The following is a 19,172-nucleotide window of genomic DNA, read 5'->3' as shown; positions in this document are numbered from 1 at the left end:
GCTACATGTGTACGCAAATGGGTAAAAATATATGCACGCATACACATGCATATAAACTGTTATGCAATATATAACAAATAAAAGTGTAAACATTTGAAAACGAAGAAGCAAAAAAAAAAAAAAAGGAAAAACACGTAAAAGTGAAATCACATTAAATCACTAAATCATTGAAAAAAAAAAAGGGAAAATTAAATAATGCACCAAATCCTATATAATCCCATTTAAATACTAATATCAATAGCGATTTGTTTTGTCAGAGTGTGATTAAAATAGATTCTCGTTTGTCCGCGCACACTAAAGAAATATATAAATATATATATATATATATATATATATATATAAAAAACAAAATTATAACCAAAAAAAAGAAATAAAAATAAAAAAAAATAAAATAGATTTCATTAAAAAGTTTAAATAGTTGACATTAACCTAATTTGTATTAAACTGAATGCATTTGATCAACAGCAACGAAAACAACAACAATAGGAAGAGCAACGGAAAAATAAAAACAAAAGTCTCTCGGTTATGTGATTAAGAAATCTCCGGCAGTGATTTATTGCTGTAATACGTGACCGACGGTTATTTTTTTTAAAAAAAAAAGTCCTTAACACAACAATTTGAAACAATAAAAAAAAAATTAAATTTCTAATGTGTATACAATAAAACTCGACGCATTTTGCCGTACTGAAGTGGATTAAAGTTCATATAAAAAAGTAGCACAGAAAGGTGAGGCATTAATAGAATGAGATTTTGAAAAAGATCAAAAAATAAAAATACATATATATGTTCAATCTGAAACTGAAACGCATAACAAGAAGATAGCAACAGACAAGAAGAAACGCAATACTGGATCGACCCAGCGGTATAATGCTAAAAATTGATAGATAATAGACTTGTATAGATCCTTGCTCCTATATATTTTCTTAAGTGACAATTTCAAAAAAATTGATCCCCTTTGCAGTCTTCTTTAGATGGCTTTCTTGAAAACTTGAACGCGAACACATTTAACTTTGCAGTTTCCACATGAGGTGACAAATCACATCCTGTAAGAATCTACAGAATTTGAGAATGACTTTAGAGAATTTGAAAAACTCCCGAGAAACACATAAGTAGAACTTACTAATAACTGCTACGCATAGTAGAGGTGTTATCACGAGATCATTGCTGTGTAGAAGCTCCGTTAAAATCGGCATCGAGCTTGCTTAGCTCAGCAAAGTGTTAGAAGGTGTTTTCGACTGGGCTTGTATAGGAATTATTTTTATTTTTTTAGGAGAAATCTCGTAAAAAAAGTCACTTTGCGTATTTACTCATATTCAAAGAAAAGCGACGGGAGCCAATTGGAATGAAGATCTTATGAAATATCAAATTTATTATATAGTGTGTGATGATGTGATGCAGATTAGGCAGAAAGCAAGGCTCCATTACAAATATATTCAATTTCGATGTTTTTTTTAAATGAATTCTAGTCTTGATCTGCTTAACCAAGAGATACTTAAAGATGTAGAGAACAGTAATAGCGTAAATGCAAAATTCTTTTTTTTTTTGAATAGAGGACGGTATTAGAATAATAACATTTGAGAAGAATGTTAAGCTTACCTTTAAGTATCATATAAGCGAATTATTTTGGACATGACGGCGCCGCAGCTATTCTCTGCAGACTTCTTTAGCTCAAAAACAAAATCGTTGACGACTGTTGGAGTGAAAGAGTGCAATTTCCGATCAAAAAAAAAAAAAAAAAAATATCATTCTTTTATTAATAAAAAATCTTTAAATTTACTTATCGAAAACATCCTACGGAAAATGTTGTTTTGAAGATATAGTAACAAATTCAAATGAAAGAAATGAGAGGCTTGTTTTAGCTGTGCTGCTCTCTTAGGATTTTAGAATATGCTATAGAAACCGTTTATCATAATAAATTTGTTATTATTTTTCTCTATTACTCGGCAACTCAGGGACGATAAAACTGACCTTCCAAATTCAAATATTCCGTCTCTTTCTCTCTTCTTGGAGATTTTATGCTACAACCTGCCCTTTTTCCGGCACGTGTCAAAAGCCTGCTCAACTTTTTTGAATCGGTTCGCGTCGGCTTCAATGCAAATATTGCCCGATTGGGTACCAATATCCTTTATCCTATCTTTAAAACCTAAGAGGTTTTAAAACAAAAGTCATATTGTCATTAAAATTGCGCTCAGCAATGCCAGTCTCTTGTTCAAGATATTTTTGAATTTGCGAGGAAATTCCGAAATATTCAAGGGACAAATTTTTTGCGGATAATAAAACTTTGCAAGCATTTATTAAAGAAATTTGCACTCGTCTACCCGCTTAAAGACAGTGCATAGCTAGCTGAATGCAATCAAAGCAAATTGCGCAGATACTTAAGGTTGGCAATGAATTTGGAAAGTTTATCAATCAAACATCAATATCAGTCCATATTTATGATGTCGTATACATTGACAGAATCAGATACAGAAGTCAATAAATGTTAATCCGGTAAGTAAGTAATCAGCGGAAAGTCTATTAATTAATAAATTTAAAGATTAGGTTGGCCCACAATCATAGTGAACTTTCAAAAAACGTAGAAAGCGATCTAGGGTAAAGTAATTTTTTTGGCAATAAAGCTCAGCATTTTTGAGGCTCAACTAGGGAGAAGTTTTCCGTTTACCCTTGCAATCCTTGTGTTGTTTGATCGTTTTGCTATTAGAACTTTTAAAATCGTTATAACAAAGATAATGGGCGGCTGCCTCCAACCACGTTTTGATTTCAAGAAATCGTGTTGTAATTGAAGTTAAACTAAGCGCTTTCAAAGCCGATCTTTCTGGAATATATTCGTGGCCATATATGTATATGTTCATGCATATATCGAATACGGGTATAAAGAAACATGAATATATTGCACCTATGAATCTGCTTAGCTTAACTCTATTTCTAACACGATGTTTATATACGTAATTATACGATAGGTATTGTATACGCTTTTTCGAATAAACTTTCTTAGCTTAGAATTCTTCTTTTCGTACGCCGCAGTTGTTATTATTAACTTATTAGGTGAAAATATTAATTACCTGCATAGAGTTCACTCACTCTTTCGCTCTCTCTCTCTTTCTTTCTCTTTTAGTCAGCATGGTCGGTAAGAGATATGAAAATCTTATTAGAATTGCGTCTCATTATTCACAACTTTTCTTACTAAAGTGAATCTACCCAAGAGATATATTTGCTTAGCATTTTATGTCCCATAACTATTAACCCTTATCGGCCAACAAATTGCGGATTATAGATTATCGCGACTGATAGCACATAGAGTTTGACTTCTTCAACTTATCCGCAAGGAGCAGATTTTAGGTAGCATATCTCAGACTAATTTAACATATTCGCTATGTCGCTTCACATGTTTTAAATGTGGCATAAGAAATGTAGATGAGATGTCGAAGTGAATTCACTGATATCACTGCTAATGAAGTTTTGCATTCAACTTGAGCTTTTGATTTTGTAGATAAGTTAAGTTAAAGAGATTGCTTGATACGGAATAAGAGCTCAAGATTTTGCAATGGTTTCGATAGTAAAGCGTCTTTTTAGTTTTTTCTCTTTATTTTAATCTTACGGGTGCCAAAATGAAGCAACGGATTAAGAGCAAAAACTAAAGCTCGTCTTTAGCACAAGCTTTTTAACTTCGGTTAACTACTTACTGCAATTGTACGGACCCTTCCTCCGAACGATCTTGGTTGAAGTGGTGTAATTCGATAATGAAAAAAGCTAAAAATCTTGCGCTCCCTTCTATTAACTTGATTAGCGGAAAGTCTAATGCTCTTTGTTAAAATACTTTGCAACCGACGAGAATATAACCGAGGTGAAAAACATCCCCTTAAAACCGTTCAGAACGATTAATTGGCTTATTGGCATAATTAGCTGCAAATTGTATGATTTTGATATGTACGAGTGCACGCTTAAGATTTCAGAGGATAACGAAGACTACTTTAGGTTTAAATAAGTCAACTTTATTATATGATCGACTTTAATATAGTTTCACATGTAGGGTTTCCGTTTTCCGAAAGCTTTCTGCTATTTTTAAGATTCTTTTTAAAATGACAAAGAAATAATAATAAATAAATATATCTTAGCCAAGAGAGTTTAGATTCCATCATTTATATTTCAAAATTTCTGCGCGATAATTTATTGGAATCTGCTGATACATATACTGAACGGTATATGGACCGCAAATGAATACATAAATCGTATAAAATAAATTAATGTTATAAACAGCCTCCTCGCTTGATGACAAGGTGATCACAACATTTGTGGTCTCATAATTTTTCATAAGACAGACGCGACGTTTGTTTTCCAAAATTGTATCATTAGTCGAACTAAAAACATTTCACTTTTCTTATGGATGGCAAAAATGCATTCGAATTTTATTGTTTGAATCTGCATAAACACTTAAAAATTTTATATTTGCATTAATATTTATTTTTCTACACGAAATATTTATTTAATTATTTATTTAATTTTTTTATTTTTTATTTAATTCGTGTTTCGTTAAGAGGCCATAAATAAATGCATTATGCTTGCACTCTCCTAGACAATTTTCGTTTATTAGACTATTCGATTGTGAAAGCACACACATACATAACGCAAACGGCATAAAAATCTCACATCGTCGATCATAAAAACGTTGCTAATAAAATTTTTAATATGCATTTTAATTAAATGGTCATAAAGTGCGATCATAATAAAGTTGTTAGCAGGTTTAAGTGTCTTTCTTCAGTGAGCGCATTATCCCGTTTCGTATGTAAAACGATGACAGGCAAAATGGATCAAGTCAGAAATTTTACAATTTATTGTAAATCATAGCATAGGAACGTGTCGCACTAGCGAGTGCGAATAACCGGAATAGTCCTAAATTGGTATTGTGAGCAATTCGGGATTTTGATGTGATCCAAAAGAGGGTATAAATAAAATTGCTTTAAGAATTTGGAACTTTTCTCAAATACTTACCGCAAGAAGTTTGGTATTGAGGGCTGAAAAAAAAGCAAAGAAAAAACAATTAAAACAAAAATAAACAATAAATATATATATACATAAGAGAAATAAGTAAGCGACTAAACCGACTAAAAAGAGGAAAAAAAAAGGGAATTTTTGCTGGGTGGGCGCAGGTTATTTTTATTTATTTTTTTTTTTTGTTAGAATAAAAGAGGAGATTTATGTGCTTATGTTGTATTTTATGAGTAACAACCAAAAAACCCGGAAAGCAGAGGTGTTCGCTGCTTTTCTTTCATAGGCGTGTCCTTTGACCGGTTTGGGTCATATTAAAATTCTCATCACATTTGCAAACGGGAGAATGTTCACCACAGATAGTGCACAATTGGGCTTACGGACAGATAAGCAAACGAATAGGCGGACATGCTTAGGTGCATACTAAATTTCAAATTTTTCAAGAATTTGTATATTTGACGGGGTTTTCGATACGTCAGGACACTATTTCAATCACTTCTCCCAATCAATACATCTACGTCCTTGTGCTTGGATCCTGTGACAGAATTTTTCCTTAACCCAACAACTGAAATGATTCTTGGCTATCAGCCAGTGTCAAGGTATCAACTGATGTCAGAAATTCTATTGAAATTTTTCGGTTTCTATTTAAACTTATATTTTAATGTAGGTTTGTTTCTGTCTGCCTTTCACTCGGTAGGTTGACAAGAACTAAGTGCGAATACTAACCGTTCATGTCTTGATTCAATGGATAAATCTGTAATCAAATTCCGACAGCTGTCGTTAGTTGCTGGAGTTTTCTACTCGTATATTGCCCTTACAAATATGGCGAGAATATAAAAAGATCATAGAGATGTAAGCGGACTTTATTACGAGCGTTGTAAAAAGCATTGCCAAAATAACTTACACTAGTAAAGACACCTACCTCCACAGTACTAATCGATTGCATTTTCACCAAACGTCCGTCCTCGTTTTGTTCTGCGCAAATTAATGGATAGTCAACACTTACACAGGAGAAGCCTTGCAAAAGTCATATTGTAAGCTTTGGTCCTTTGCACCCCTATTTCGATTATAAGCCGATTTTGTAGCCCTATTTAGTCCTATGTCGTGATAAAGCCGATGTTAGGTCGTGTGATTCCTACAGTTTCGAAGAAATGCATTTGTTTATGATAGAAAAGCATTATGTCGACGTAGCCCAAAGGTCGCCCAAAGAATTTGCGCCGTCGTAAGGCACCCATATAGTGCTATGAGTATAATAGGCTTCTCCTTAAGATTAAGCAACAGTAACATTCCACTTTTGTTACTTCCGTGCGTTTGTATGATTGTATTGTTTACAGATGATTTATATGAAAGTGAATTGAACAGTTAACGTCTCCGAGTTTAGGCACAAGCTTAAGCAGAAACCAAGAGTTTTCTTTGTCAGGAATTAAAAATGATTTTCATAATTTCGCAATGCAAGCCTCTTATGAAATTCCTTTTAGAAATATAATCCATTTGAGTGCTAATTCAATAAAATGTCAATTGTTTGGCGAAAAATACCAAAAAGGAAACGAACTTCAAAATTTATTAACAATTTTGTTAAATGAACAGTGGTTCTCTTATATTGTGATAAGCAATAACGGAATGCACGCATATGTGTGCATGTGTGTATTTGCATTTATATAGAGAAAAAGAGCCATAAAATATCACAGAAATGTAAATACTATTTCATACACATACATACATACACATGCAAACGCATAATCGCTTATACAAGTAGATAACATATGCGTCGTTATTCAGCTCCGGTTGCTGTTATCTGAATAAAAAAAAAAAAACTCAGCTCGTTTATCTTTGATATCATTGTAGAGACTTGTTGTGGTGTGTACAGACAGAGACTAAGAAGAGCCAAGAAACAAAAAAAACTCGCATTTTCAAGAACATTATTATGAATATTAAAATAAAAGTATGCTTTTTTTACATATCATACTACTCAACGCCGTAGGCATGCAGGCAGGCATTAAAGGCACTTTAGAAAATTCAAATATTTGTAAGATTGAAATATGGTGGATGTGTTGGTATTAGGTTTTGCGGTGTCGAGGTTAATCTTATTGTTATTGCATCAAAAGTAAATTTATTTAATAAAATGATATATATATGTATATGCATATAAGGGAAAGAAAAAACAAAGACATTTTATTTGAATCTCACAGAAAAGAAAAAAAAAAAAAAAAACACTGAAGAAAGAAATACGACCGTGATTTTATGTACGTTCATGAATGATTTCGTTATCTAATTTATTATCATTTCTTGTTTCTTTTTTCTTTTTCTATATTGCTATTTACAGCCCTTTGTGTATTTGCACGCACTCGTATACGTTATTAAGTACCAGTTCGTTCAATTGGTGCTGTTGACTTTGTAAACCCCTTAGTGTACGATACCGGCCTCATCACGACGACTACATTATTGCAACATTTCAAGGACGTCGTCACGACGAAGTTCTCCGGCAGAGACCATCATCTGCCGCCCCTCCATCCCCATCATCAACAAGCCACACTGCATCCCCATCATCAGCCGCATCAGGCTGTGGCCCAAGGATTTTCCACCATTTTTCCAACATACTTAGGCATGGATCGCGCCAGCGGCGGTAATGCTGCTGGCGGCGGTCTGGGTATAGTGTCAACATCGGCCACGCATGGCGGGGGCGGTGGAGGGGCTTTAAATGGCCTAGAAGCCATGTCGGCAGAGTCTACTGGATTATGCCTGCAGGATTTAGTCAGCGCCGGAACAGCAGCTGGCGCCGGTTCGGCCGGTTCAGCGGAAAGTGTAACCACTACGAGTACAGCCCTGAGTAGTGGTAGTACCGGCAGTTCGACGGTGAATAGCGGTAGTAATGCCTCGGTGGGGGGCAGTGATCATTTGCACAATCATCATAGTCTCCATGATACTAGTTCATCAGTTAGCATCTCTCCCGCCATATCGAGTCTGATGCCAATTGGCAGCTTAAGTCATTTGCATCATGGCACCGGTCAAGATTTGGTAACCGGTTATAGTCAACATCCTCATCATGGTGTAGTTCCGTCTCACACACCCAAACACGAACCGTTGGAAAAATTGCGCAGTAAGTATTAGCAACAATAATAAATTTCAATTACTTGTGACTTCAAAACAAAAAGAAACTCCCACTCCCACAGCATTATTGCATTACAACATCAAACAAACAAAAGAACTTCGGGACTGACTTTCACCTACATAACCTGCCGATGTAAATGTGACCACATAGGGAATTGGGGATCGCTTTCTTTTATCGCTTCCTAAATTGTTCCTGCAACTTATCCTATTACATAATCAATATTTAAATATATCCTAGAACTCCATTTACTTTGCTTAAGGGAACATACACTTAATCTTTCAGTTTGATCTCAATATATAAATTAATTGAATGAAAGATTGTTGGAATGTTAGGTGATCAAGGTCAATTGCGTTACTAACGTGAAATTCTTGAACTTCCCATGGCAAACTTTCAAGTCTTGAATTTATTGCAATTATTGCGAAATTCATATCGCATGGAAATTATGGTTAGAAGAGCAACACGAAGAACAACAGCAACAATAACAACAACAATCATAACGATAGTATAAACGTCAACAAATTTGAAGATATAAATTATTGTAACATAACAACAGCTGTCGCCATTTCCCATGAATATTTATTTGTCGTAGTAAAGGTTTTTACATAGTGAACGTGAAATTTGTGTAAAACAAACAAATCATGCACGGTGGCGTCGTCTTGCCACGATGAACATAAGTGTTGTTTCATAATTTGCAACCCAGAGTAAGAATTGATATAATATACAAAAAATTCAAATTCTCCGCCAACACACTACTAACGTTGGCAATTAGTCGCGCTAGACTTGCTTTCAAATAAATGTTAAAGACATGTCGTTTATGTAAACATTACCGGCTTTTTTCCCATTTCTCTCTCTCTCTCTCTCTCCACCCATCTCTGCAACGATTCAAACAATTTTGCATGCATCATATTTTTCAAAAATTGTAACAAAATTAAAGGCAGAGTCAGAGTCTCCGAAATTCCAACATAATCATTGTGTAATCATTAAGTAGAACAATTTCAAAAGCCGAGAATTACATACATACATATATACATACATACATAGATACAAATTTTCCTATTTCACTTCATTCATTTCTTTTGCTTTTGTTTTTGTTTTTGTTCCTTTGAATGAATGGAAACGTTCCAGCTAATTGAACATCCCTCTCGCATGAAATTTTTTGTTTGATCGAATCACTCACACAAACAAATATGCATGTGTACGCAAGAAAAACCTATTATGTAATAACTGGCTGTGCTATGTATATATCTTGTTCAATATGATATCATATGATGCTGGCTGCTCTGATGCCCTTGCGTCTACCGTAGCAGTCATGGAACACTAAAGTGTTCGGAAACGGTTTTCAGTAATTTCGCTGTTTGACACTTCAATTATGCAGCAAACAGGGAGTTTTTCCACTTACGCGTCTGTGTGTGTGTGCGTATGTACGTGTAAGTTAAGGAAATTCGATATGCTCTTCTCTTTGCCATCGAAACAACGGCATCAAGTGCAGTCTGTTTTTTTTTTTTTTGACTTGGCGTGTTGTGTTGTTTAACAAATTGTTTTGGGAATTGAAGTGACGCTTCTTTGTCTAAGGGTCACAGAAAGAAGTATACGCATACATACAAATACGATACAAATACACCCTTACACGCTTCTAAAATAATATGCATTGAAGCTTCGCTCTTTGATAGATTATAATCTGATTAAAACGGAAGGAAGCACTTTAACTCTACTTGCTGTTTCATATTGTTATTATTATTATTGTTGTTGTTTTGTGTTATTAATCTATAATCTGTTTTTATATCATCATCATACAATTACAATTAGTGACAAGCTCTTGAAATGTCATACTCTTGGCACAAGATCATAAAAACCAAGTTAACTGAACAGCTTACAACAAGTGGGGAAACTCAATCCGACTAACGCAACTTTTCTTTTCAACTTGGAACTATTTTTTGTAGTGTGGTCGGTCATCAGGCATAGAAGCAAACCAAATGTTTATAATTAATTTGCAAAATGATTTTCGTTTTAAAAGTTTCTGCATCCAAGCAATATATAGGGTAAGTAGTGTCGAATGTCACAACAATGCTTGACTTGGAATTATCTAAGCAATGCTGCTAAGGTTGTGATTGTAATCAAATTTTGTTTTTGGTTATTTTACTCCTTTTCCTCTTTTAAAGTAATTTCCACCAGCAACATTTTTCTTCTTATCGACAGCTTTTTCCTCGATCGTCTTTGCAGTGGGACAACAGAGTAGGAGCTCTACGTCAAGATGACTAACAATCTATAATTATTTCAATAATCACATGTCCAGACCAATTTCCCATCTGAAGGTTAAGGCAAATATTTTTTAGAAAAAAACTGACGAGTCATTTACTCTTCTTTTGACTGATAAGTAGTATAGGTATGCCTTTGTGCTGAAAAATTTCAGTCTACCTTCACTTCCAATAAAACAAATATTTAACATATGAGCACAAATCGTCATTTGTCGTTAAAGATTTCATCATTGTACCGTGCGGTGTATCCCATAAATTTGTATTATTATATTTGAGATTTTCTTTTCAGTTCATTACTTTCCATAGACCGAAGGCGGGAGAGATATGAGATCGCAGAATAAATGCTAGAAATGTTAATCTCATTAATTATTTGTTAAATTGTTCTCTGTCATCGTAATATAGCGAGCGATCTTTATAAACAATTCCATTTGATGTGACTATATTCAGAATGTGGTTGCATTTTAAATATAAACTAACGAGCGAGAAACGCTTCTTTAAGACGACGTTAATTTATTGCTAAAACATAAAATTAGAATCGTTTTATAACGCGTTATATATATATATGAAAGAGTTTTCATAAAACGCTTCTTTCTTTTTAATTATAATTATTTTCTTTAAATTTCGTGCGTATATTGCATGCTACGATAATGAGAGATCATTGAACTACCACCATTCTTGAAACAGATTAATTTGTTCTCAAGGCGTTTGCCTCAGAAATTCGAATATTGAGACATTATGGATGAAGATTTTTTCCAAACACTACTCGTATAGCAACAAAAAGGAGGGAGTTATGCTGGCGATGCAAAAATAAAAGCTGAATACAAAAATGTGTTAAGAGATTCACATAGCTAGGTGATGTGAAGATTCAACACTACGGTGCCATGCATACGCAGTGAAAAGGTTTTACTATCGCTCCAAAGGGAGTAAGGGAGTCAGTTCCAGAATAGTGCGTATGGCATGTGCTTCTTTTTGAAGGGAGTGAGCGGTATCTAACACCGCAAATATTTAATGTTCCCGCAAAGTTTGGGGACTTGGTCTCCCTGCTATGCCAATTTCCATATAAACAGGGAATGCGTTATGACATCCAAAGCGCAAATAACCATAAGGTTCTAATCAACTGATGTAATTATGAGAAAAAAATGGGCGTGGCGTCCCAAAAGTCATGATATGATGGGTTTTCAATATGAAAACATTCGCCGCCATCTAGCAGTAGTCGCACGAAAGTGTTTGCAGTTCGAAGCCAGAACGTCCCATCCTCTTCCCTGTTATCTCTTATTCCTTTCAGCTAGCATGGGTACCAATAGATGTGCTATTGTTTATTTGAATCGTGCTTCTATTCTTCGGTGAGGTCAGCTGCCCATTATGTATGGTTCGTTATATATGACATTTTCAATAATCGACTCTTTCGAAAACATCTGCTTCTGGTTTACAAACGAGCGTTCATATCTTATTCTTTATGATGAGACACGAAACTTGAAAATATTTAAATTATTCTTTAAGATTTGAAAAATATTTTAATATGAAAGTATTATGACTTATGGGAGATTTTTGTAATTTTTCAACGTTTCTTCATGTATAATATGGTTACAAAGCATAATAATAATCATAAAATGAATACCGCATGATAATGGACAATAAATGTCCCCCCACTAAATACAAATATATTAACAAATTTATTAAACATTTTTTCAAATCCTATGGTAATATGAAAGTGGTATTCAACTTGGTATGGCGAGTTTTTCATACTCACCACTTGAAATCGATGTAGATAAAATTTAGTAGCATTTTTAAGGGGCGTGTTTCTTAATTGCTTAGTAATTTTGCATACTCGTCTTTTGGATAATCTTGGGAACTTTGTGTATTATGTTTTAGTAAAATTTTTCTTTTAAATTTTAAGTGAAATTATGTTTGTCTCCTTTGGATGCTTTCTTGTCTTTGCATCCACCAGATATTGATTCAGTAGAATCACTTTAGAAGGAGCTCTTGCTTTTTATTCGTAGACATTTCAGAGAAGCTCCATTCGTCTCCTTGTCAGCTTATGAAACTAGATAGCTACCCTTAACCGTACCTTCTATATGTAGATTTATCCTTAGCCCTTTAGTCCTCCTTAATTAAGTAAATAAATGATGCAATTGACTCGCTGGCTTTATTAGGAGTGATTAACTGCAAGTTGCTTAAAAGTTCTTTTGGAAAATTAGTTTTCATAAAAATTAGTCAGTGTAGATATAATTACAAGCTTTTCAATCTTTTCAAGATCCTTTGCAAAAATCGAAATGCAATTTAAGCTCGAAATCAAATCAATTTGTCATGTTTGTAGCAGTGCGGAGTATTATTACATATACAAATGCATAGGTAAATATGTATTTTTATCAATAAGGAAGTGTAGTGCGCAGTTAATTTAGAAATATTTTTGTGTAAATAACAAAAACAATTAAATATGTGACTGTAGGCGCAATCGTTAAATAAGGAACGCCGTGCACCAATGTGATGATCAACCAAATTAGTATTTAGCGATTTTATTGCACTTGCTGATGTTACTGTGGCCAATGATGTCGATAACGAAGATGATCATAGTGTTGATGATGATGATGATGATGATGGCACTATTGAGTAACACATATGCTAACACAGCTGCTGAAAACATAATTCAAACATGTCGAGAGCCAATAGGCTCAGTGTACGTGGTATTGCCTGGCGTGCGCAGTAATATGTGTGATATTGTTGCCTGAGGGTATTAAAAAAGGCGACATTAACGATTTTTTTTGTACTTCTGAGAAAACAAGACAAAGACAAGACAATTTGTTGAAGTTATGTATCGTGTCGTTTAAAAATAACGCAAAAGGATTAAAAAGCATTAAAAAAAATTCTAATAAAGACACAATGAACTTGAATGTGTTATGAAAAATTAATTCATACAAAAAAGAAATTTCATCTTTTCATAAAACAATTGAAAGCGAATTGAAGCTGAATTTATAAAAAAACGAGAAAAAAAGTCATTAATTTGTTGCATAAAAATTGTTTACAGTTTCACCTTAATAGACCAATAATTGAAATACGAAACATACATTGGTTGGACACGTTGCAAAGCCATTACTTTTCAATATAACCAAAATCACAACGAGCACAGAGCAGCAACGCAAACAATAATAATAATATCAGCATACAGCATACAGCATACAGTATACAGCAAATGGAAGCAACAAATTTTTTATGTAAATACAAATACACGCAAACGACCAACGTATAAACATAAGCTATGCACTTATGGAAAACAAACACCTGAGTGTGAACATTAAAACAACGCGACAACAAAAGTAAATAAAGACCAAACAAAAATATGTGCTTAGCACAAGGATTCATACGCAAATCATATGAAAACAAAAAATTCATACTCACTTGCAAACGCCCAAACGTTACACAGCCACACTCGTTATACATATAAATATATTTTATGCGTTTACTTTCCTAGGATCATAGGTGTATGTTAACATTCTTGTATGTTTGCTTCTGGTACGCTCGATATTCTTTCCCCGCATTACCCCTGCCATTGCATCGATATCGTTCGTGTAACAAAATACACACATACACAAGAAGTACAGGCAGACAAAGAATAATATTTGTGCAAAATTTAATTTTTAATACCTAAGAAAAATGTGTTGCCTCTTTTTTTTTTTTTTTTTTTTTTTTTTTTTTTGATCAAAAAACATAGCAATTCTACAGCACTATTGACAGTTAAATGCATGTACGCCCTAAATCCATCCAATTTTGGCGCTGAAGCATATATAATATCATAAACGATATGTTTTGCTTAGAGTAATGACCACTTTTTAGTATAAAAAATTAAAGTTCAGTACGCATACATAGCAGGTGGGCGTGTCTTTTTGCAGAAACCTTGTAGAAAATTCTCGAATATCGGTTGATATAAATCGATCGAGAATAAATAGGAAAGATTTTTTTCTTCGACTTTATTTATCAACACAGCTTCGCCTCAAGAATGAAGCGATCTGTGCAACGCTGTCACTTTGCTGTAAACGAAAGACGCACAAAGAAACCTACGCACACACCGACTAAACTAATCTAAACTGTCGAAAGTCTGCTTGGTATTCACTTTATCACGAAAATTCCGATTATTTTATTTAGAAGCAGAAGTAAGAGCAAATGTTTTCTCCACGCGAAAGTAAAGAACGATTAATAGCAACGAAAACAAAAGGCTTAACTTTGCCTTAGAGCAAAAATTAATTCCGCAGCTTCTTTGAAAAAAGATAGTTGTTGTTGTTGTTGTTTGGAATCGTGTTTCAAATTCAAAACAAGACGCTTTCAGCATATCAAGTTTCCACTTTTGCTGCTTCACTGCGACATCTTCCTTAGCCAGAGCCGTTTTATTCGAAATGACGAGAAAGAAAGTTTTCCTCGCTTTACATTTGATCATTTAGTGCTTAATATCTCACTCAGTACGTCGGTGAGAAATTTAAATTAAATTTTTTCATATATGGGCGTGTCAACTGCTCGGTTGATTCGATTTGCCGACAGTCTCTTTTCGACTGACGCTAACAGATGTTTAAATCCGTATCTTCCAACGAGTGTGAGTTCAATTACTAGCAACTCGATTACGTCATAGATACGTATTCTTCACTCAATCAAATATTACACTAACACCTGCCCTGAAGTGTAGAGTCTAATACGAGTGTGTTACACTTTGCAAAGCCTCTGCACGATATATGTATGCAGTCTCGGAGGCCTCCACGAACTGCATGCCACTGTTACGACCCGGTCATGACCATTTGTAACGTAGTGACTCAAATCCTTTGTACAAATGTTAAATGAATTCTAAAATAAGTTTCAGACATAACTGAAACCTTAAAAAAGAAAAAAGGATAACGGATAACGGAACTTTGTCGTTTCTCGAATATTGGTTTAGTTGAAGTTTTAACTCTCAGTTGTTTCTAAAGGCCACACGATAACCTGCCAGCAAGATGTGACCCTTGGATACGCTCATGCAATAACCTCAAAGTAAGCAGTTGTGTGCTGTAAAAGTGTATAAATTGCAGAGCTGATGTGCAGTATATTTAAAATGAAATCATTTAAATGTAATACATATACATATATATATATTTATATATTGTATATTTATTTACATGATTGTCATTTGTTTATTGTGACACTTAAACACATACATGTACATACAATTGATATAATTTTTGTTGTTTGTGACATATCGCTGCAATGAACCCATAAATATTTTCGTTCGCTTTTTAATCAGAGAAGAGAGAAAAAGCAGATAATCACCATAATGGCTGTCTTCTGCTTCTTTGTCTGTCCAACATCGTAAACAGCATCAATACTTAACAAATTGCAGTTCATTCCATTCCGCATATCTATAAACAACAACAAATGAGCATCGCTCGCAATCGTTATATGGCATGAGAACAAGAGGAAAATGTGCGCTAACACAAGTCCGACCGTACGAGACCATATATCACAGAAACTGCTCTGGTTTTTTTTTCAAACAAAAAACAACCAAAAGAAAAAAGGCAAAAATAAATTATAATGTCATTATGGTCCACAACATGTATCATGTGGTTGACAAAATGACGCGCACACACATCTCCGTTACGTATGTGTATAAAAGCATGTGAGAGCTATCGTAGTAGATTTGTGGCTTCTGCTTGCTTGTGCCACACTGTCTTGCCAAAGTTCTCCAATAATGTGATTTTACCGTTAAGAGATTATCTTAACGTTAATGTTAAATAAACTGAGATTGGTCAATTTAGTCGAGGGCCGAAAGAGAACAAAACGCACAGACACAGAGACAGACAGGCAGAGCTACTTTAGAGAAGAATGAGCGAGCCTTGTGATGTAAAATCGTAATAAATGATACGTTGTGTCAGTTGAATGAGTTGCGTTGCGTTTGCTTACGAAAAAAATGCGAAAAATAAGTTGACTTGGGAAGAAAGTGCGGCTCAGTGAAAAAGACTTTGATAATCTACATGGTTGTGCACACACACACACACACACACATATATGCACAAACATGCTCTGGATTTTAGAAAGGAAAAAATAAAAGAATAAAATGGTTTCTCTCCAACTGGGGGACAAAGAAAATTTCTCTTATATTTTTATTTACAATAATTTCTTTATCTTCTTGCTCCACTTCACTGATTGCTCGTAAATGTTATCACAAATGCTAAAATTAATGAGCTTTTGCAGATGCTTTTTTCTTTCTCCATCTCGTCTTTTCTCTCTTCTCCACGTTTACGTTACGTCTATCTAACAAATCCTAGCCAAACAATTTAGTTTCTATTACTTGTTATTATTACAGTGATTTTGTTTTCTTTTCCTTTCTTTTGTAATTTTTTCCTCATCAGATAATTTGCTTGGCTTGGCATCTACTACTCTCGTTCCCGTTTATCTTCCCTAAGCATCCTTTTCTCTAATGTCGGTTCTTTTTTTTGCTTTCTCAAATAGCTTTAGCTCATTATTTTGTCATGTCATTTAGTTGGAAAGCATGTATGTGCTTCATGTCTCTTTTCTTATTCATAAAGAGGATTCATTCATTCAGTCCATTTTGTCACTGCGTACATGTGTACATGTATTCCACCCTTTTCCTAAATAATCGCAATTACATTCTGATGGGATTGGATGCGTTTAGATTTGTTTTTCTCTTCTTTGGTTAAAGGGAATTAACTACGTTTTGTTTGTTTGTACTTTCTCAGAGTCTCAGGGTGTACAGTCAGTGTCTTTATATATAATAATATTTGTAGCTTGTTATTCCATAATAGTTAAATAATGAATTTCTCAAACGCTTCATATACATGGGCGAGTTAAGGTTAATAAAATTATTTCATGGTGCGAATCTGATAATCTAATCGAAAATAAAATTAAATTATTCTCTTTTAAGATGAATTTATTTTACAGACTCTCGATTTTATTTACTTGGACGGGAGCCTAATATTGATATCGGGCGTTTGTATTGCACGTCAAGCCTATTAAGTGAAAATGTTCGTTTGTCTAACCATTCTTTTAGTCCGTGGTTCAATTGTCAAAAAAGTGCTACAAAGCGGAAAATGCTTCGGACCTAGTCTCTTAGTTTAACACCGCTGGCGAAAAATGAACTGAAAGTTTTAATACATTTTGGTTAATATCGTACCCTTCAGCTTCTACGAGGAAAAGATATGTTTTCATCTTCCTCCCCTCCCAGGCTACAGTAAATGAAGAAAATCAGGCAACAATCTGGAGGATAATCATATATGGAATATCTAGCTTTCACTAACGACGCGCCCTTAGGAAAGCTAAGGTTGAGCTACATGACTATTGCCCTAATTTTAGGAACAAATTAATTAGTAGGGGGTTCTCTAAATGCCATAAACGTCGATAGACGTGATTTAACATTTCTGCCCTTTGCAGTTACGATAATTTTTCGTTTTAGGCGGCAGAATACTCTACTTTGAAACTTCTATTGCGTATAATCCTTTTGCGATATTGTTGTTTGCTCTTTTCGATGAAACAGCGAAAGCTAGGAATTAACACCTTTTATATATGCTGATGTCCACCTTCTTAAATAGAGATAAGAAGAGCAGGTGAGCAGGTTACATACATCTTAAGCTTGACGCAAACCTAATATTAATAACAAAATATTTAGCTAAATGTAGACATCAGAGTTAAACGATTAAATCGATTTGCATCTTGGATTGTCTGTCTGTCTTTGGAAAGTATTTGTGGCGAGTTTAGATAAAGAATATCTAATATCCTGTAAATTACGCTTTGCTGTATATTGAGCGTATGACGTCTACGTCCTCGTCCTCGTACTGAAATCCAAACCCATGTGTGGATAATATACTAAAAAAATAATCAGCTTGTGAGTTATAGGTAACAAAATTTTGTCTATTCTGGACGTGGATAAATGCAGGTGCCAGACACAAGGCACACCCCAAGGGCGAAGAGACAGACGGACAGACGGAGATGATAAATTCGATTAAGAATGCGACAAGAAAATCTACTACACTAGTATTACTACTACTACTGCTACTACTAATGTGTTAACTGAACAGCGCAGAGCTTATGACTATTTGGACGTAGTAGAATCTCTATTACTTTGTAACCATTTCACACGTGCTATTAATGTTTAGTTACTGTGCAAATACGTAAAATGAAATTCTGTGAATAAACATTTCTCTTCAGATAAAACTCTTATTTGATTTTCATAACGAGCATTACTCTAAAGACTAGCAAAACATTTTTATTTAAATATTATTAACCTAGAAAATGTTATCGTACAAAACAAAGTTTATGATGTTTGCGTATGTTTTGTTTATGAAATATGTTTACCTAGAAAACTGTGTATGCTTTCATATTTTATATACGTTCATGACATTACCTAAACAGGTAAATAAGAGAGAAGAAACACTCCCGTCCACCTGTATAGCCTTAGTAAACGCGATAGAAAGTCAACTTTGACAAAAATTGACAAAAATGAAAAGTCGACGTTAATATCTTTCCATGAAAGAGAAAATGCTTTACGGAAAAGTTGTTTCAAACCACTAAGATATCTTCGGACTATACTACGGAGAATGAGAGTGTGGAGTATAAGGATTATAACATATAACGGGTCTGCAACATCTAATTGTAATAATAAAATAAATTCTGTCAAAGTTGGTATAGTAGTATAATGTATACGATCACTGCCGCATAGCCGAGTAGTCGGTGTTTACCGGTTCAAATTTCAGCTCGATTTGGCCACAGTTGGATGTAACTAAATTGTGAGTGCTCAGCCGGAAAAGCCATAGCGCTTCGGGCATAGATCCCGCCGAGTGTGGCCGTTGCCT

At 34.3% G+C, this 19,172-nt stretch overlaps 1 protein-coding gene across 2 annotated transcripts in view; it reads left to right on the top strand.

Annotated features, from left to right (window-relative positions):
* The first annotated feature begins 344 nt into the window (after positions 1-344).
* Positions 345-19,172, top strand: part of LOC119634309 (pituitary homeobox homolog Ptx1) — a 42,827-nt gene continuing 23,999 nt past the window's right edge. For both annotated transcript variants that reach the window (XM_038028361.1, XM_038028360.1), the window contains exons 1-2: positions 345-726; positions 7,310-8,083. In XM_038028361.1, the coding sequence (XP_037884289.1) occupies positions 7,591-8,083 (493 nt within the window). In that variant the 5' untranslated portion in view covers positions 345-726; positions 7,310-7,590. The remainder of the gene's footprint in view (positions 727-7,309; positions 8,084-19,172) is intronic.

Source organism: Glossina fuscipes, unplaced genomic scaffold, assembly GCF_014805625.2.
Source record: "Glossina fuscipes isolate IAEA_lab_2018 unplaced genomic scaffold, Yale_Gfus_2 3, whole genome shotgun sequence".
Lineage (NCBI taxonomy): Eukaryota > Metazoa > Arthropoda > Insecta > Diptera > Glossinidae > Glossina > Glossina fuscipes.
This window is presented reverse-complemented; position numbering and strand designations above follow the sequence as displayed.